The 21,349-nt window shown below is 44.1% G+C and overlaps 1 protein-coding gene across 1 annotated transcript; it reads right to left on the bottom strand.

Moving 5' to 3' along the window:
- Positions 1-18,766: 18,766 nt before the first annotated feature.
- Positions 18,767-21,046, bottom strand: LOC103698871 (F-box protein At5g49610-like). The gene is made up of 2 exons (XM_008780918.3): positions 19,793-21,046; positions 18,767-19,599 (listed from the first exon to the last, which is right to left on the bottom strand). The coding sequence occupies exons 1-2, from the start codon at positions 20,936-20,938 to the stop codon at positions 19,579-19,581; spliced, it is 1,167 nt and encodes a 388-aa protein (XP_008779140.3). The 5' UTR covers positions 20,939-21,046; the 3' UTR covers positions 18,767-19,578.
- Between the last annotated feature and the right edge of the window lie 303 nt (positions 21,047-21,349).

Raw genomic sequence — 21,349 nt, 5'->3', positions numbered from 1 at the left:
TTGTTTTGTTTGGTTGTGCTGTCTATATACAATTTGATTAGCGTACACAGAGGTATGCATTTTGAGGCTTTGGGAAATGGTGGGGTTGAGTCTGGTTGATTTAGGGTATAGAATTGTGACCAAACAGATTTAAATCTGTTACTTTACAGGCCAAGATTATTAAAACCAAATGAAATGGAACTAGAATTTGTTTTTGGTTCATCTTACAGGCCAAGATTATGGATTGGAAATTGTTCAAAAATTAGGCATTTTTGGATGTATGGTTTAGAGCACATCCAATTTTGAGGAGATTGTTAAGAAAATTGTTAAAATATTGAAGGACTCTCTCTTGTAGCTAAGGCACCACCAAGTCTGCAAACTCCAAGTCTGCAAGCTCCAAGCTAGATGAAGAAGATTGGAATAGTTTTTGATGTGAATTGATTCTAGTTAGAGGAGAAAGAGGTAAGGGGTGAAAACAAAAGGTATGTTTCATTTTGGTGATGAGGGTGGTGAGGATTCAACTAGTTTTGGCTCTCGTGGAAGAAGAGGTGAAGGGTGAAAAGTGGGGGGCGGGGGGTTAGGGCTCGAGGTTTGGCTTATGGTCAGCCGGTAAGGATGCTGGTGAGTGGTTGAAGAAATAAAGAGCCAATAGAGAAGTGATTAGAAAAGGAAAAGGTGAACAGGCAAAAGTAGAATAGAGAAAAAAAATTTAAGATTAAGTTGAGGAGTATATATTTAGGGGGGGCACTTTCCTTTGAATTGGTTTTTTGCAAATTAATACCAAAATCAAGAGATTTTTTATTTGAAAGATTTTAAAACCATAACTAAACAGTTCAAATCAAACCAATATGACTGGCCGTGTCTGCTTTGAGGTTTGATTGATTTTTTTCACCCTCCTAGCGAAACGCAGGTTTTGGCTTTGATGCATAGTATCACTGTAGATAAGCCATGAATATATTGCCAGACATTGCCAAATTCTTCTTCCGTTCTTGCTTGATTTGGTGTGGCATCAGCCAAAGTTGTATTCAAGTGGCTATTGAAGGGTTGGTTTGGTAGTTAGATTTTTGATTCAAGGTTTGAAGCAAATGCTTTTGTATGAGCAGCATAATGTCACTTTCTGTGCTATGCTTGACTGGCTTGGCATCAGGATACAAAGGGATTTTATGCTGAACTATGTCTGTGCTGAGTTCAGGCATATCATCGTAGGACCATGCAAAGACATCCTTTTATTCTTTCAAAAGGTCAATCAGGCTTGTTCGAGAGTCAAAGTGGTTCCTACCCTAACCTCTTGGGTTCGTCTGCGGTCCCTAAATGAATGGGTTGGGTTTCTTCCATGACGGGTTGAGCCTTCCTTTCCTCTGATCTCTCCACCATTTCCAAGAGTTCAGGAGGAGTTTCTGATGAGACAACTTGATTGACCCAGGTTTGAAGTACGATGCCTCGCCCTAGGCGATTTGGGTGTTTGCTACTGGTGATGATTGCAACTCTATGCATTTGAACCCTAGTTTGGTTTTGGTTTTTGCTGATGAAGCTGTGCAACTCTACCGTTGAAGCCTAAAGCATTTTGAACGGGCCTGGGCTTGAATTATAGACTTACCAGATTCGGGACTGAATATGTTAAAACAAGCCAAGCTCCCGTTTTATACAGGCTAGCCCGAGCCCGGCTGGATTCTATATACATATTCCATTTATAGTCTAGTGGGTGAACCCGGATCAAGTGACTTGTTCACTTAATTCCAAAGTCAATCCAATGTAATGATCGAATGAGGTATTATTGAGGTGCTTAGGGTTCTTGGTCTGCGGCCTTTACAAGCTGAGCTCCTCATCTCATCCTCTCTTCTCTTCCGTCTTCTCTTATTGTCTCCTTCGCCTCTTCTAAATTGTTCATTTGATTGCCTCCTCTTTTCCCTTCTTTTTCTCTAGTCATCGCTAACAACAGCACCATCATGATGAAATGCTGCCCGCTCCCTCTCTTCTCAACATCTTCCTCTCTCAATGTAGCCGCAGCAAAAGTGCCTTCATCGCATCGCCTTCTCCCACTTCTACTTGGTGAGATCCCTCTCTTCTTTTCGATGCCGGTAGCGCCACCATGATGAAATTTCAGTGTCTCCCCTTGTTCTCATTGTCTTCCTACCCCATCGCAGATGTTGGAGATGGTGTTGGAGGTGTGTGTAGTGTCATTAAACACATTTCATTTGGAGATCAACAAAGGGGATAGGAGATAAATTGGGAAATATATGAAGAGATCATTAAACGAAGACATGATGTTGGTAGTGCGCAACAAAGGTAAGGTCCTCAAAAACTTGATTACAACATGCTTCACTGATGGGAAGATTTCAAACTTTACCTGTGATACTAGTGGACTGGGAAGCGAATGACATGGTAGCTGCGATTTGAGTGAAGAAGAAAAGCCAGCGAGAAAAGAGCTCTTTTGTGCAATTTAAACTCAAAAAGATCACATCTTTGTTACTTTGGCAAGAGGATTGCATGCATATTAGCCAGTCAAATGAATAATTCACAAATGTCAGATAAGTGATCCAAATTGGAACATTCCAAAATTAGGAATCTACCCATGGATGCTTTTGGAATATTTAAGAATTAGGAATCTACTAAGGGTGCATGATCAGGCTGGCAGGGTGAGATTTCGATGGGCTGCACTAGGACGTTGGATGGGCGTCGTAAGACCTCCACACCCTAGGTAATGGCATGGCTACCTCCTATGTCGGCTTCTGCCCTAACCACACTAACAGGGCATCCGACTTAAGTACTACTGAGATTCCAAAGTACCTAGGAACATTTTAATTTAACCTTTTCTAGTAAACTTAAATTTAATTTTTTAGTAAATTAATTTTAATTTATCTTGTCAAATTCTGATGTTTATTTAAGATTGCAAGATTTAATCATCCATTCCTTGGCCTCTCATTTTGGTCTTCCATTATCGAAGAACAAACATTATCTACTAAAGATGCAATTTTCTAGTTTTTGATGCTAGAAGAAATTATTGACTGACTAAAATCTTATTAGAGACAACATAACACATTTTTCATAATCTCTAAGGACATGTTTGGTTAACCTAGTGGGATAAGATATTTGAGGCTTGCCTGCTGGATTCATGGGTCGGACAGCCTATTTGGATACAGCTCTGTGTCAACCCAACACCACCTTAGGCTATATCCTGTGGGAGTGCGATGTTCAAGCATCCCCATCTCCCTCGTCGCCGCCTACCCTCAGCCCTCTTCCTCCCTCTCTCCCAACCTTCTCCCAGGCACCACCAATGGAAAGAGTGAAAAAGGGACATATAATGTTTGAAAGGATTATTGACTACAAGTGGTAGTGTGGACACGAGTACTGGACTGATTATTTTGCGGGATCATGGTTGTCGCAGGAGGACGGTCCAGCCACTTTCGTTGTGGCTGGATTGATTGATGTTATTTTTATTATTTATTTATTTTATGTGGGTAGGAGTAATTTGCATATTGTCTTTTGAGGACCTCTTTTGAATTGTTTTCTTCGTTGGGACTTATTTGTTATTTTGTGGCCCTATATATATATAGGGCATGCTTCAATGAATTAATGCAAGAAAATTAGCCTTCTTCTTCTTCCTCCTCCTCTTCTCTTTTCTTCTTCTTCTCCTCTTCTTCTCCTCTTTCACGCTGCCTTCCACCCCTTACATCCGTCCTGCATCAGCTTTGGTATCAGAGCAGGGCTGACTTTGCCTCTGTTGTTGAAGTCAAGGGATTCAGTTTATGGACGGACCCCCGTCGATTCCTTTTCGGCCTTTCCCTCATCTGCATTTTGCTAGAGCATTTGCACCGCAAACGCCGGAACGCACGGAGGATCGTCGCACGGCACGCACTCCAAAGAAGAAGGGTCGTTCCCTTTCTTCTTTGTTCTCTTCCCTCTCCATCATCTCACACACCGTGAAGAGAAAAGGGGCAAAGCCCTTCCGTCGGTCGATTTCTACCCGGCGCCAGTCCACCGGACTCCCTCGCAAGACGCCGTCGCCGCCTTCGTTCCCCACCGCCGCTGCCTCCGCCGCTGTCTCCCTTCCCTTCCCTTCCCTCTCTCTCGGATCTCACACAGAGAAGGAAAACTCCGTCGCCGGATACCCCAAAGCGGCCCGGGAGGCAAATAAGCCGGCCTCCTCATCGTTTTCTCCTCCAACTGTCACTGTGCAAGCATCAACCACCGCAGCCGTTTCGCTGCGCCGCCGATTCGCCATCGGTCGCCGCTGTGGCTCCCCGGAAGCTTCGGCCGCATCTTGCTGCCACCATCCGTGGCCGGATCCAGGAGAAGGACACCGCCGCCCCACTCGACGCCGCCTCGCTCCACCGGCACAATGCCTCCCCGCAACCACCGCTGCGAAATCAGGCATGAACCGTCAGATTCGTCGAAGGGAGAAGATGATCTACAGTGCGGGTAAGGTCTACACCCGTTAGCCCGTTAACCCATCATCCATTAACCCGAATCATTTCAAAAAAAAAAATATATATTGCGGATCAGACTGTCTTAGTGGGTTGGGTCTGTTAACCCGATAACCCGACTCCACTTGAGTCATTTAACAAAAAAAAAAAAATTTGAGTTGCCGCACGTGACGTGTCAGTCACGCACGTGCGCGGGGGGGGGGGGGGGGGGGGGGCCTTCTTCTTTCCCTCTTTATTTTTCCCGACTATCTCTCTGCTTGGGTTTTTCCTCCGACCACTGTTTTCCGTCGCCCCACGCCGCCCCTTCTCCGCCGTCAACACTTCTGCCCACCGTCACCGCCGCCGCCGCCAATTCTTTCCGCACCACCGCATCTTCCGCCTCTCCCCTCTGCCGCAGTTATTGCTATTCCGCCGGACACTCACCGGCCCGTCCGTGTCCACCACCATTTACCACGCCCCTCCCACCACCGCCAATCACTGCCTTCCACTGCTGTCAGTGCCCCCGCTCGTTCCCACCGCCGCTGCCACGCCTGCTGCTGCACCACTGCGCCGCGCGCCGCCCCTGCTCTTCCTTGCCGCCGCTCGCCGCTGCTAGTCGTCGCCGCACCGCCGCTTGAAATTGCCGCCGTCGGTTACCACTGTCATCTCCGACTGTCCCTGTCACAAGCCGTCCCGACCGCAGCCGCCATCAGCTGCCCTGACCACCTTCAAGGGAGCTGTCATAGAGTTTCTGTCCTGCATTAGCTTTAGCTCCGCAGACCACCCTACTGATCCTGTTTCAGCCTGATCGTCTTCCGCGTGCACAAGTCTCTCTCTCGACCAGGTCAGCTCTGTTTTCCCTTTCCTGCGGATTCAATTTGCTCATTTAATCTGGCATTAATTTTCTTAATTGTGCATGGCAATACGTTCCACAAATCCAAAAATACACGCGATCACACATGTTCACAAGACAAACAGAAACCCTAGTAGTAGCACTTTTTTTTTAATATTAACTGTGGATCTAGATCAAATCGGAGAGACGTACGCGGCTCCGTGACACCTTGCATAGTCCGAAAACTTAGTACTACTTGACTGCACTACTTGTTGGCCTGCGCTTCATAGTAATTTTCAGTTTGCAATATTTATTTACTAGGGAATAGTTTAAGCTTATATTGGGCATAAACTTTGCAATTACGAATTACTTTCATGCATTAGGTCTACTTAGGAACCTTTATAATTGGTAGGAACATACATATTGCATTCATTTTATGCATCTACGTAGTGATCGTGTCGCATCTTATTCTGAGTCTCACCTAGACATGGATTCCAAAATCGAAGTTCTATTAAAAGCTATCCAAGACACTAATGCTCAAGTCCAAAACACTAATGCCCAAGTTCAAAAAACTAATACTCAAGTCCAAAATACCAATGCCCAAGTCCAAGCAAACAATTAATCCGTCTAAACCTTTCTTATTTAAATTGATTCCCAGTTTGCCTGAAATTTTGTGGTGATTGTTTGATTTTAATTTCAGCGAAAGTGTGAATGCATGCTTGATACACATACACCAATTAATCCGCACATAGTAAGGGCAATCACCCCAACAAGATAAGAACTGGATTTCATCACCAGATTCTTGCCCAAATTAAGTGAATCAATTCTCACATAGTTACCACTCTAATTAAAATCAATTAGACGTTGGCCTCTAGGGACATTCGAGCTCAATAGGATGAAGATCATCGAAAGTTGCACCAATTTCGCTCTGTGGCTCAGTTGATGTCTAGGCAAGCTTTGTCCCTTTAAGGGAGACAGTTCATCTGTTCGAGGCAAGTGGTTTTTAAGTGGGACCTTTGCAACGCATCGTGAACTTACCTGGGAGCTTACCTGGTCAACTTAGTTCATTAGACCGGATTGGAGGCTTAGGTGCCCTCTTCAAACCAGTTAGGAGCTGTCTAGTGATTTTAGGATAAATATAAGGAATTGATGTGTTTTTCTTTTAATGCATGCTTGGCCCATTTTGACTTTGATATCGACAAGACCATAGGGGCAGTCAACTCCGTGCTCGACAATCAGTCTCCCACAAATTTTATTCTTTGGAAAACTCGGCATGAACCCGGCATGATATAATTAAGGATGCACTGCGTCTGGCTGAAGACGTTTAACTTAGTGCTTGTTGGGAGGCAACCCAATTCTCGTTGGTTATTTTTGCATATTTTCTTGTCGCATTTTTTTATTTTCTTAACAGGATCCCTCATATTACTGATGCAACTACGGTAAAATGCTTCTATCCTCCATATGCATCATATTTTCGTCCAAAATAAAAAATATATAAAACAATAAAAATAATAATATAATATTCAAAAAAAATTCATCAAAAAAAAAACATTGAGGACAATGTCTGAGCTAGGTTGGGGGGTATAGGATTCGAATTTTTGAAGATTTTTGAAGAAATTTTTCGCATTTTCACATTTTTAAGTGAATTTCAAAAAAAAAGTGAATTTCAAAAAAAAAAAAACACTAATTTCTAGGCCTTAATGCTAACATGATAAACACACAAAGTATATAAAATCTAAAAAGCCCGATGACTAGTCAGCAGTAAGTCAATTTGAGTTCTTTTTAAAAGTTCTTTTAGCGAGTTGTAAGATAATTTTTACTTTGGAATTTCACAACACACATGGCCTGCACTTCTAAGGGTTAGGTTCAACATTATGTTGTTAAAGTCTGGTAGCAACCTTGAGTCCTGATGAATCATACCTATCTAATTCACTATTAAAAAAAAAGAAAAAAAAAAAGAGAAGTGAATTTAGTCAGGTACATCGAAAAGGGCTACCTATCGTCAAAGGTCAGCGGGCTTGTAATGAGGAACCCGAGCATAGGTCCGTAGGGGAGTCTTGATGCCCAACACCTTACGCCATCTGGTGTGGGAGTGTTGACTGAATGCTCGCTACACGGAGGAATCATTACAAGAGTAACAGTGCGTAATTTATAAATCTAAAAAAAAAAAGAGAAGAAAAACAAAAAAAAATTATAATATTGATCTCGAAAAACACGATAGTGTGAAAGCCGTCGTTGTAAAAATTCGAGTAAACTGGAATATTCAGATAAAGCCCATGAGGTATTAAAGTAAACATCCACAACTCTCGAAATCCTGCAAGGTAGGATGATTTTGAATCAGTGATTAGGTCTTATCTGACCAATTCTTGGAAACTACTAGCTTTAGCAGTATTTCGGAGGATCTAAAGCCTTAGCTTGTGTATGGTCCAGATATCACCGAGCACCCAAGTATAAAGAAGTCTTACAACTCTCTAACGGAAGCTTAATAATCTCAACTTAAGTTGCATACTGACTTGGGATTCGGGCTGACTTAGTAATTAAAACTTTGTGTGCTTTTGAAATTCTTGGCACTTATGCATTTGAAGTTAGATTTTATAAAACAATAAACTCTTTAGAGACAACAGTTTGTGGGTATCTGAGCCGGAAACCCTCACGAGACAAAACTCGTCCACTAGGGCCACCTAGGGGTTTAAAGCCTTATTGCATACGGTAAATGCAATCGCGATTCCTGCGAAAGTGAGTTAGTTTTATTTTGCTCGAGGACTAGCAAAATGTAGGTTTGGAGGTGTGATAAGTGCTAAATAATGTATAAATTAATCTATTTTTATGGCACTTATGATTATTTTTATACATATATTTTTAGATTTAAACATAAGAAAATGTTTTCCCCTTCATTACGGCATTATTAAAAATAATTCGAGTTTGCTTAATTTTATTGATTGAGTCTAATGTATGCAGGTTGAGTCAAGTTCATTAGGGATTATTTCTGGATCTAAACCACATACACCCCGCAAATCAAGACCCTCTGATTCAGTCACCTAACTCTTTTTCCACATGATCCAATTCCCCTATTTTAATCTCAAAAACAATAAAATCCCTTCAATTATTTGTCTCCCAGATCTTAAAGCATACCATCATTTTTTTGCACGAATCCCAAAGCTCCATCCACATCTATTCACATCTCAGCGTCACAAGCTCTCCCATTTCCTCTGCTGTTGAACCAACATTCCAAAGCTGCCCCGAATCACGTCTCCAACTAAGTCCAAGCTTATCCCCTGTTCCCATGCACTCCCAGCCAAATCCAAACTTCCTCGTCCACGGATCCCTCCACGTCTACGAACAAAATCCATCCCAAGCTCATCTCTTTTCAGCCGAGTTCTCATTATCCCACGACCGCGTTAGATCCATCCTTATCCAAGCAACCGTACGTGTCTTCCCCGTGTTCACTTCCCCTGCTTCACGTCCGCAGCATCCACAGGTGATTCTCTCAACGTCTCAGAGTCTTCCCGCAACCAATGCTCCACATCACAGCCGTAACTTCCTTCCAAGCCAAATCCAGAGCCCGTCCCAGCCTCCCTCCGGATCATGTTCGTTACCAAACTTCATCCCAACTCCCCTTCTTCATCCAAACTCCCAGCCTAGATCCCCTCCACGGATAAGCTCTCAACAACGTCACCAGATCATCATCTCCCGTGTCCCACAACAAAACCAAGCAATCAGCCGAATCCAAACCTCCACGTCCTTCCTAGCTCCCCTCCTTCACTCCATTCTCTTCCCAGCATCTGTATCTCCACGTCACCACGGAATGGATCAACATCCCAAGTGCATCCCGAGCTCCACGGAATCCCCTGTTTCGGAACCACTCTCAGCCGGCATGCCAGATTGACTCAAACCAATCCAAGCATCCCACGTTCGGCCATCCGTGGATCACGTCCCAGCTCCCTTGTTCCTAGCCGAAGAATTCTTCCAAAGATCTTCCTCCCAGCCGAGATCCGATCCTCTCAACATTTTGACATCCTCCCACGTTCGCCCATTCGCATGAGATCCTCCCAACGTCCACGGTCTTCCATTGCTTCGAAACAAAGCCGGGATCTTCTCAACCATCTCCTCTTCATCACGAATCAAGGCCTCAGCTCCCAGCTCCCAGCTCAACCTCAAATCCAGGCGTCCGTCCTCTACGATCAACGTCCACGTCTCTGCTTCTTCTAGATCAGCTTCCCTGCTTCCGCAACTGCTCAACGCATTCACAACTTCTTCCGCGTCGTCCACGCAAGCCAGCAAGCAAGAGCTTCTCCAAGGATCCAGGATCAGATCTACAACGTTTTTGGGATCACCTCACGAATCCAGCAAATCCAGCAGCCCCCATCCGCAGAACGAATCAGCATCCCAGCCGCGTCCAAGATCTTCTACCACGTTGAAGAAGCTCGGTTTCTTCCTCTCATCGATTGCTTCCACGTCAACTGGATACGCTTCAAATCCCAGCATCTAGTTGTTCCCAGCCATCCGCTTTTCCTCTCGTTTGTTCGATTTCAAAGCTTCACGGATCAATCTCTGAGGAACAGAACATCCAACCGGCATCCAAATATCCGCGCGATCAGCTCTTATCTCGAAGATATTCTGAGTCCTTATCTTTCCAATCGCACGTGAAGCAAAACAGAGGAGAGAGGGGGAGATGGCAGCCTATAAAAGGGGTCAGGCGTGAGCAGAGAAGGCATTCTTCCCACCCATTCTTCTCTTCCATTCATTCCTCCCCCACCGGGGGGGGGCATTCCCTCTTCCCCCACCGGGGGTTGCTCCCATCATCTCTCGGAGGCCACATCCCACGGGAAGAAGAAGAGGAAACAGGGGAGGGAGTGAGCCACGGGAACATGAGAGAATAAAAAAATAAGAGGAGAGAGAAGAGTTTTGTTATTTTGGAAATATTTCAAAGAAAGAAATCATGAGGGAAGAGATGGGAGCCTGCTGCTGTGCTGCTGCTGCCGTCTCCAACTCCATGCAGGGCTGATCTCTTCTCCAGGGCCGGATGTAGCCCTAACAAAGGGCCAAGGGTTTTTATATTTTTAATTTCTATTCTTGGAGTTGTATAAACCTTATTCTGCTTCTAATGAATATTTTATTTCATCTCATATTTAATTTCTGTGATTTTAAATATGAAGTTTATACAACTGCTCTTCATGATCATTGAAGTAAAAATAAGATAGTTCATGCTTAAGGAAGATGCGATGTGCTACCACCTTAGATTAGGGTAGACATTTCATGCTAAACTAAAGATGGATTATGCCTAAATTACTTCTGTGAAATTTTATTCGAATGCTTATTAGGCTTGTAGCCAATTTGCATGTTAATCCAAGAATAAATTAAAATATAAATAACCCTTGTTCCGATGTTAGTGGTGAATTCTTTGCCCTAGGTTCTCCCAAATTGATATCATTTTAATTGCATTTTTTTTATTCAATTGCTTAGTTTAATAGTCTTCACAAATTCATCATTTTAAATATTTTTATTTTTAAGAAAAATAACTATACCCCAATCCCTGTGGATCGATACCCGTAATCACTATCCTACTAGATACGTGCTATTGCGTGGTCTTTAAAGTTGACTATCAATTATCGGCTGAATCCCTCGCTATCCTAGAGGAGTTCAAAGAATTTTTTTCTGAAGATCTCCCGGATCATTTACCCCCTTTGCGTGATATCCAGCACGCCATTGATCTAGTTCTGGGAGCTACTCTTCCTAACTTGCCCCATTATCGGATGAACCCTTCTGATCATGCAGAGCTCCTAAGGAAAATTAGCGAGCTCCTACAAAAGGAATTTATTTGGAAGAGTCTAAGTCCTTGTGCCGTACCTGTCCTTCTTACTCCTAAAAAAGATGGAACTTGGAGAATATGTGTAGACAGTCGGGCTATTAATAGAATCACGGTCAAGTACCGTTTTTCTATTCCCCGGCTCGACGATATGTTGGATATGATGGCCGGTGCCACGATTTTCTCCAAGATTGACTTAAAAAGTGGCTACCATCAAATCCGGATTCGTCCAGAAGATGAATGGAAGACAGCCTTTAAGACAAAAGATGGCCTCTATGAATGGCTGGTAATGCCTTTTGGCCTCTCAAACGCTCCTAGTATATTTATGCGAGTGATGACTCAAGTACTATGGCCTTTCATGGGCAAATTTTTAGTCGTGTACTTTGACGATATCCTTATTTATAGCCAATCTAAGGAGCAACATTTACGCCATTTAAGGCAAGTTTGTACGACTTTACGCAACGAGAGATTCTATGCTAACCTTAAGAAGTGTTCATTTTTCACTCCTCACGTAAACTTCTTAGGGTATATAGTCTCCTCTGAGGGTTTATCTGCTGACCCTGCGAAAATCACTGCAATTGTTGAATGGCCTGAATCTAAGAATATTACTGACATCCGTAGCTTTCACGGCCTGGTCACATTTTACCCTCGTTTTATAAAGGGGTTCAGTACACTTATGTCACCTATCATTGATTGCCTTAAATGAGGTGACTTTCAGTGGACACGCGCAGCTGCTAAAGCATTTAGTGACATCAAGAAAAGAATGACGGAAGCGCCAGTTATGTGACTCCCTGATTTTAGCAAAGTTTTTGAGGTGGAATGTGATGCATCTGGATTAGGTATAGGTGGTGTGCTTAGTCAAGAACGTCATCCTATAGCCTATTTTAGTGAAAAGCTGAATGAGGCTAGATAAAGATATTCCACCTATGACAAAGAATTTTATGCAATAGTCCAGGCCCTATGGTATTGGCGACATTACCTCCTTCCAAATGAATTTGTTCTCTATTCTGACCATGAGGCACTTCATTTTCTTACTTCCCAAAAAAAACTTAATCATCGCCATGCCAAGTGGGTTCAATTCCTCCAGGATTACACTTTTGTCCTCAAGCATATGTCCGGTGCTGCGAACAAAGCTGCTGATGCGCTAAGTCGACGAGTAACTCTGTTGTCCGCCATGTCTGTTTCCATCACCGGTTTTGACAGACTTAAGCTCGATTACTTGTCTTGCCCAGATTTTGGCCACCTCTATAATGCCCTTGCTGATGGACAAGGACCTTTGATTGATGGTGTTTATCTTCAAGACGGGTACTTGTTCAAAGCTTCCAAGCTCTGTATTCCGCAAACTTCCGTACGCGATTTCTTGATATGGAAAGTGTATGCCGGCGGTCTCGCTGGACATTTTGGACGTGATAAGACCATAGAAGAAGTTGAACGTCAATTTTTTTGGCCAAGTTTGAAACGAGATGTTGCTAAAATTGTGGGACAGTGTCGTACGTGTCAACTAGCTAAGCACAAAAAACAAAATACTGGCCTCTACACTCCGTTACCTGTCCCAGATCGCCCTTGGCTTGACCTTAGTATTAACTTCGTGCTCGGCCTTCCTCGCACTTTTCGAAAATATGATTCCATTTTTGTGGTTGTGGATCGTTTTTCTAAAATGGCCCACTTCCTACCTTGTTCCAAAACTTCTGATGCCTCTCGAGTAGCCAAGATTTTTTTTGATGAGATTGTTAAGTTATACGGTTTACCAAAAACCATTGTCTCCGATAGGGATGTCCGCTTCATGAGCTATTTTAGGAAAACCTTGTGGCATATGGTTGGCACCAAACTTAAATTTTCTACCGCTTATCATCCTCAAACCGATGGCCAAACCGAAGTCGTCAACCGAAGTCTAGGTAACCTTCTGCGAAGTCTAGTAGGGGATCACAATCGTAACTGGGATTCTATTCTGCCTGTCGCCCAATTTGCATATAATTCGTCGGTCAATAGATCTATCGAGATGAGTCCATTTGAAGTGGTCCATGGTTATAAAGCTCGCAAACCTGTAGATCTCCTACCTATGTCCCCCCAGATTCGCATTTCTGAGTCTGTACATGCATTTGTACAACACATTCATAATCTGCATCAGGAAATTAGCAAGCGCATTCATATGAGTAATGCTCAATATAAGCTATAGGCTGATTCTCATAGGCGAGATAAACAATTGCAAACTGGGGATTATGTTATGATACGTATTCGGCCTGAGCGGTTTCCATCTGGAACCGTCAAGAAACTGCAGGCTCGTAGTGCTGGGCCCTTTCGGATATTGCAACGAGTGGGCACTAATGCTTACGTTCTTGATCTACCCTCTGATTTTGGTATTAGCCCCACTTTTAATATTGAGGATTTGGTTGCTTACAAGGGCCCCCTTTCTATTCCTACTGATCCTTTCACTCATCCATCACTTGAGCTTGATGATACTCTTATTCTTGATTCCATACCATCTCCGACCCATCTAGCTTTACCACCAGCACAAAAAGAACATATTGATGCCATTTTAGATGAGCAGACTGTTTCTACCAGTGATGGGGTGTTCAGCGTTTCCTGGTTCGCTGACGAGGACGCTCGGAGTCTGATGCTACATGGATTACACGTGCGGAGTTACAGTGCATTGACCCAGATCTCTTGGAGTACTACTAGAGTCGTTGATGGGGACATCAGAGCCCTTCATCCAGATGATCCTGAGCCCCCGGATTGAGCCAGACTCGTTTATTTGCATATTTATTTTATTATTTTATTTTTGGGCTTATTTGCATTCTAGGGTTTATTTGTGGTTTATTTTATTTCTGGGCTTATTTGCATTTTAGGGCTTATTTGTGTTATTTGTGGGTTCATTAGGATTTATTTCTGTGTAAGGGGGGTTTATGCAAGTTGTGTATTTGGGCCCTATATATAGGGAACTATTTTCATGATTAGGGTTTAATGAATGATTAAGAATTTCTTTTCCCCCAGATCTTATTCTTCCTCCTCCTCCTCCCCTTCTCTTCTTCCTGTGTCTCTAGAACCTCTTCTTCCTTCTTCCTCTCTTGTTCTTCCTTCTTCTTCTCTTCCCCGCACTGGTGCTGCATCAACTTGGTATCAGAGCAAGGCTGGTTTTGCCCCTGCTGCCAAAGCCACGGTCCAGTGTTTCCCCTCCTTCTCTCTCTATCTTCCTCCAGATCATCCGAGTTTTCCTGTGAAATAGAGAAGACTGTGTTGGGCACTTCCATCTCCCGGCTACTTCTTCCCAACCGAGAGCCAAAAAAAAAAAAAAAAAAGGGGTCACTGCCGAGTCTGTGAAGACCCAGATCGACAGCCACCCGCATCCAAACCTTCCTCTCTCTCGGTCTGTGTTTTCACCAGAGCAAAAAAAAAAAAAAAAAAAAAAGAAAGAAAGAAAGAGATCACTGCCGAGTCTGTGAAGGCCCAGATCGACAGCCACCCACATCCGATCCCCCTCTCTCTCGGTCTGTGTTTTCACCAGAGCAAAAAAAAAAAAAAAAAAAAAGAAGAAAAAAAAAACAGAGAAGTTCTGCAGCCGAGAGGGAAGAAAGAGCCACAGCCACAGTCCCTGCGCCGGATTCCCCTCGCGTCCATCTGACTTGATCCCTCGGTCGTCGCCGTGACCCCACGGAAGCCCGCCGTCCTGATATCAACCGCGCGGCAACCGTCCTGACGGAGGAAACTCTCGGCCGCAACCCCTGTGGCCACCGTCCGTGGCCAGATCCAGAAGTGGGACACCGTTCTCCTTCTCCGTCGCCGCCCTAACGCCTCCCTCCGCCGCTGCAACCCGGGCCGCCCGCATCTGCCGCCAACCGCCTGCATCGGGTCCATAGAGGGGACCGCCGCCGACCTTCGCCGCAGGCCACGAAGCCGTGGTCGTGATCTCGCCGCCGCCGCAGGTCGTGGAGCCGCCGTCGTGATCCCTGTCCCGGCCCGCCGCCGCCGCCGCGAAGATCGACGCCCTCCCGAATCCGTCGGGAGGTTGAAGAAGGAGTTACAGTAACGGGTCGGCTCTAACCCGTTACCCCAACCCGGTAACCCGGATCCCCAACAAAAAAAACAAAAAAAAAAAAAAAATCACGTGATCTGCACGTGCTGTTTTTTTAAGTTATCGGAGTGGGTTTCATTCGAAACCCAAAACCGATAACCCGAACCCGTTAGAGTTCAAAAAAAAAAAAAAAAAAAAAAGAAAAAAAAAATACCTCTGTTTCTGTCGAACGGAAACCCTAGGGTTTCCGCCGCCGACGTCGTTGCCGCCGCCCCTGCCGTGCCATCTCTGCCGCCGACGCCTTCTCCTTCGTCAACCGAGCCGCGCCGCCTCGCCGTCGCCTTTCCCGCCGTCTTCCTTGACCGCCGCACCGCCATCAAGTCCCGTCCGCCGATCGCGCCGCTTCCTCCCTCCTCTGACACCACCACCCTCTTTCCATCCGCCGCTCCAAGCTGCCGCCACCCGCGCTCCACCGCTTCCACTGTCGTCTCCCTCGCCCCTCCACCCTCAACCGGCCGCTCCCACGACTGCAACCGCCGCTGTCCCTTTGAGTTCCCTTCCCCTCAGCCGCATCCCATCCGAGGCACACCCCACCAAACGCCCACCTGAGACACCACACCCCATCTCCCCTTCCTTCCACCTCATCACCCCTCTACCCCTTCCCGAACCATCCAGGCCAGGAGGTTACATCCGATCCCAGCCACACAAGCCTGAACCATCTCCCCACCGAGCTCACACTCCCGGTTGAGCCACCACCTCCCAAATTTCATGCACGCAGAGAACAAATAGAACATATATTGGATGAGCAGGTTATTTCAAGCAGGAACGGTGGTTACCAACGTTACCTTGTTCGGTGGAAAGGTCGACCAAAGTCTGATGTGACGTGGATTTCCAAAGCACAGTTGCAGCGCATTGACCCCGATCTTCTGGAGCAGTACGATAGCCGGCCAGACCTGTACTCGACGGGGTCGAGTTTTTCTCACCCGGGAGGAGTTGATGGGGACATCAGAGCCCTTCATCCAGATGATCCTGAGCCCCCGGATTGAGCCAGACTCGTTTATTTGCATATTTATTTTATTATTTTATTTTTGGGCTTATTTGCATTCTAGGATTTATTTGTGGTTTATTTTATTTCTGGGCTTATTTGCATTTTAGGGCTTATTTGTGTTATTTGTGGGTTCATTAGGATTTATTTCTGTGTAAGGGGGGTTTATGCAAGTTGTGTATTTGGGCCCTATATATAGGGAACTATTTTCATGATTAGGGTTTAATGAATGATTAAGAATTTCTTTTCCCCCAGATCTTATTCTTCCTCCTCCTCCTCCCCTTCTCTTCTTCCTGTGTCTCTAGAACCTCTTCTTCCTTCTTCCTCTCTTGTTCTTCCTTCTTCTTCTCTTCCCCGCACTGGTGCTGCATCAGTCATTCGTCGGGATCGACTTCTTCTTACCCGGGGGGAGTTGGTGCGGGCACGAGCACTGGACTAATTATTTTGCGGGATCATGGTTGTCGCAGGAGGACGGTCCAGCCACTTTCGTTGTGGCTGGATTGATTGATGTTATTTTTATTATTTATTTATTTTATATGGGTAGGATTAATTTGCATATTGTCTTTTGAGGACCTCTTTCGAATTGTTTTCTTCGTTGGGACTTATTTGTTATTTTGTGGCCCTATATATATATAGGGCATGCATTTGTTTATTTTTTCAATGAATTAATGAAAGAAAATTAGCCTTCTTCTTCTTCCTCCTTCTCTCCTCTTTTCTTCTTCTTCCCCTCTTCTTCTCCTCTTTCACGCTGCCTTCCACCCCTTACATCCGTCCTGCATCAAGTGGGCACCTAAGATAGTTTTCTACCAAAATAGAAAGATCTCTGTGATCATTTTGCCCTTTTAACATCTTCTTAAAAATGGTAGCTTTTGCCAAGGATGCGAGGGTTTGGCCAAATTAGCATCTTAACAGAACTGCTTGATATAAAAAGAGAAATTTCTTTCAGAGCTATTCCTATTTTGTATAAGCACGTTGTTCTTTTTATGAAATGGAAGACTGTTTAAGAAAAGCATCACCATTTATTCTCATATGCAGTTGTGATTGGTTTGTCAATTGCCTCAACATTTTCCTTGAGATAGAAAACCCATCCCTTCCCTTGCAACTTACTTCCTACACCTGCCTAGATTTGTTTTAGCTGATTTGAATTGAAATTGAATGGAATTCTAGGAGGTAATTAAAGAGATGCAGGTAACATAAACAAATTCACCAAACCAGAAAACTAGAATATATTTTTTGTTTTTTTATTTGTTTTCTACCTTGTGCTCATTTTCTCAAAACATGCTTTTATATGGCTAAGAAAGAAACATATTTTAGAAATGCGTGACAAGTAGTGAAATGGGCAGGTTGGCAAATCAGTGGATTGCAGGAGGTGCATTAGAAAAGGCCATTTGCTCTCTACGCTCACCATTACGATTTACCATTATGATGCTCAATGTGCAGCATATTCCATGGGCGGTGGAGTTTGTAGTCCATTGAATTTGTCCACAATTAGATGGGCTCTCTCCGTACTTGCCAATCTGCAATTCCACAATGATAATTTCAGAAGGGGGAGGCATGTTGAGGAAAATAAACTCTTCAATTTTGTAAAATTAACATTTCACCAGCTATCTCTTCTCTGAAAGCCAAACAAGATCATGCAAAAGAAGGTAATGCATGTATCCCCCTGCATGACATGTTCGGTCTCATGAGGCATCCGGGGTATATCTTTCTCACGAAGGAAGGTGAGCACAAGTCCACTGTTGGACCACACACCATATGGATCTCAAACCGCTTCAAACTCTGTCATTCATTCGTCTGCACCGATGAATGATCCAATAGTGGGCTCGCGCAAAGGAGGAGATAAAAGATAAAGAAGCAGTCTATTGCAGCACTAGAATGCAAAGACTACTGGTGCAACCCACGAGCGGCAAAGGAGCAGTCTATTGCAGCAATAGGATTCTCATAATTTATAAATATAACTAAAGAATAAAATAAGGGATATTTCCTAAAAATACTAACATTAGAGTTTTAATTTACCCCTACAACAATAAACCAAATTAGGCCATGATTAGAGTGCTAATAGTGTTTCCAAAATCAATACAGTAGCACTGTTATGAAACCCAGATCATATCTGATACACATCGGTCTGATCAGCTCAAACTCCAATTTGTAATTCATGGACATCAATGTATGCTAGGTGGTATATATTTTGAACAGAAAGAATAAAAACAGCAGAGGAGTATAGAGCCACATGGCAATATCTGTTTGACATGCTGTTCATTAGTTTTTCATGTCACAAGAGATTAATTAGAATGAAGCATATAATAGAATCGATGACGCAAAACGGGGGTGGGTGATGCTGAGTTTTTGGTGGATGATCGCTGAAATTGGTTGGACCCAAAGCTAATTTGGGTCAGGATGTGGGAGGAAGGGATTGGGCTTATGGTTTAGATCTGAAACTTGAAGGACTTTGTGATGATTGGGTGTTTAAGGGATTAGAGCTATGGCATGATGAAGGTTGGTGGGTGGAACAAGGAACAATGAAAGGTGCTGCGGTTTTGATGGTAACAAGATAACTATAGGCTGAATAGAAGAGTCTCATCTCTATTCTAAACTCAAGAATTTTTCGGCATATCACCGAGGAAGAAAGGAATCTTTGGAGTCTCACAAAAGTAGGAAAAAGAAGCGTCTTGCCTCTAGATCACAAGAGCAATTGAAAACCAAAATTAATTCTCCTTTATTCTTCAACATCCACCTTTAAAATAGATGGGGCGTTGGAACAAAATAGGGATCTCATTACATGATTCAAACTCAGATTTAGGTTAATGACTAAATTCAAATACTAGAGACTAATAGGACCCCTAACCAAAGTAGGATTTGATAAAGTCAAAACACTCCACACGTTAAGGAAAATCTTCTAGGATCTTCACGCCTAAAGGCGCCATCTGATTTTCTTCCTTCACGGTTGACTTGTTCATGCGTTGAGGGTTATTTCTCCCCTTCACGTGATGTGAGTCCTTCTCCAAGTAGAACTCGTCAAAGGGACGCCAATTCATGGAGATAAGGATCCCTAAAAATCAGCAAGGATAGATCATCACACATGAAGATTTTCTAGTGAAAGGAGGACCATTCCTTGGGGCATGAATCTCTCTTCCACGCCTCCTAATCTTCAGCCAACTGATTGCCACAAGGCACTCAATGACAAGGACTCAATCCCAACTATCATAATTCAGCAATTATAAACCAATTTAAGGACCCAATGCAAACAAGCTCGCCAACAAAACGTAAATAAACCCAAACTACATGTCCATACTAAACTAAAATGGACTCAATCATCAAATACAAATTAGCAAATTACAAACTGAAAACAAGAACTCAAACAAACCCAAAATAAAAGAACACAATATGACCTAATAAACCAAAATAAAAAATAGACTCAATCCAATATAATTAAATGCTGGAAATCATGAACTCAATGTGTTTTTGGGCACTCCCAAGTAAAGATTCAAACTCGACGTACGTCCATCATGACTCGGGCTCATCCTCCTGCATCAATCAAAAGCTAAGTCAAATTATTATTCCTTCTCAAGGCAAAACAATAATGATGATGAAGGTGAGCTGATTCCACATATAATAACATATATTCCAGGATTGATAAATGTCTTCACAATTTAAACCATGAAGGCAGGATGTTCAATCTCTAAAAACAAAAAGACAACCGATAGTAAATTTTACGAACCTCTAACATGCTATGATATGTTGCCATGAGTCGTTCATAAATCTGTCCGTCGTCCATCCCATCAGACAACCTCATCACCAAACCCCTTCGATTAGTGGGTGAATACGCAACACATCCTAGATCGCTTGTACGAGGCAAGTTGTAGACTTCTTCCAATCTACCACTATTTAAGTGATATGAGAAGATGTTGCCATCTATTCGAAGGAAAATAGCATCCACATCTGGATGAAATTCTGTGACATAAACATAGGGTGTTTCAGGGATCCCATGTTTCTGTAACATGGCTCTGACGTTAATACAATGCTTGAAGATCCAATCGACATGACAGTAGTCCTCAAGCATCCACACATTTATCTCACCCTTGCTTCGCAGCATATAATGCAAATAACCCCCTGAGTGTCCTAGACGGTAGTCACGGTACACGTAATCGGATTCAGGCAGCTCGACTCTGTGGCAAACCTTTCCCTCTGGATCAATTCCCAAGACTTGGTTTAGACCGTATGTAACATAGAAAATCCCATTGGTGAAAGTAGCCTGTGGGCTGCGATACTCTTTGAAATTAGAGACTTCGCTGTCGACCCACTGGTTTGTCCTAGTCGAGAAGATCCTAAGCCTAGCGATCCTGTCGAAGCCGAGGACATGGTAGTGGTGGGAGACGCGAGGTTCGAAGCCCAAAGCAAGGTACCTGGTGATCTCTCCTCCAGGGAGGACAGTCCACTCTTTAGTGGCGGGATTGCAGACGTAGAGGGATGTAGTTATGCGGCAGATTTTTCGGACCCACCACCACGAGCGGCAGAGGAGCAGCCCATTGGAGGAGCTGATCACCTCCATATTCCATATCACCTCCATATTCCATAACTTGCGCAAGAAACTGAGAGAGGTGTTGATGGCAAGATCGTCATCGTTGTTTGAGAGGCTAATATATTGGATACGCCTCCGGTGCCCGAAAGCGGTCATGTCTCCATAAGGGACATCGACGAAGAGGCCAGATGCAGCACGAGGGAAGTTATTCTGATAGTAGGGATCAGATGAAAGGGCGAGCCAGGACTTGGAGACGCATTGAAACCGGAAAAAGGACTTGGTCGGCAGACGAGAAAGGATCTCCACCATGAGATCGTCTGTCAGTTTGGCAACACAGCGAACCATCTTCTTGTGGCGGAGAGATTAGACTTCTTCCTTCCTATCCTCCTATTAGGTTCGTATCAAAAATACTATTAAACATGGCCCAACAAACCCAAATACGGCTCAACAGACTCAAAGTTGGCCCGCAATGGGGGGGGGACCGGTGGCACCGGCTACGGCTGCGGTGGCCGGCCCTCTCTTCCTCCCGTGGAGAAGAGAGAGCTCAGGAGAAGAAGAGCCCACGGCGAGGACCAGCGGCGCCGGCGACGCTTGCTGCCGCACACAGGTAAATCCCCCTTCCCTCTCTTCTTTTTCTTCTTTTCTTTCTTTCTTTCTTCCTCTCTCTCTCTCTCTCTCTGTTATCCCGAGTAAATTGGGAGGATAGAAGGCAGGGAAGAAGAAAGATGAGGTGGTCGGGAGCTTACCTAGCTTTAG

This window comes from Phoenix dactylifera, unplaced genomic scaffold (genome assembly GCF_009389715.1).
Source record: "Phoenix dactylifera cultivar Barhee BC4 unplaced genomic scaffold, palm_55x_up_171113_PBpolish2nd_filt_p 000438F, whole genome shotgun sequence".
Lineage (NCBI taxonomy): Eukaryota > Viridiplantae > Streptophyta > Magnoliopsida > Arecales > Arecaceae > Phoenix > Phoenix dactylifera.
This window is presented reverse-complemented; position numbering and strand designations above follow the sequence as displayed.

Excerpts from the sequence above, each read along its gene's own strand:
- LOC103698871 (XM_008780918.3), bottom strand. The coding sequence starts at position 20,938 with ATGGTTCGCTGTGTTGCCAAACTGACAGACGATCTCATGGTGGAGATC. Across the intron at positions 19,600-19,792 it reads CATATCATAGCATGTTAGAG|GAGGATGAGCCCGAGTCATG; the intron begins GTTCGTAAAATT and ends TGATTGATGCAG.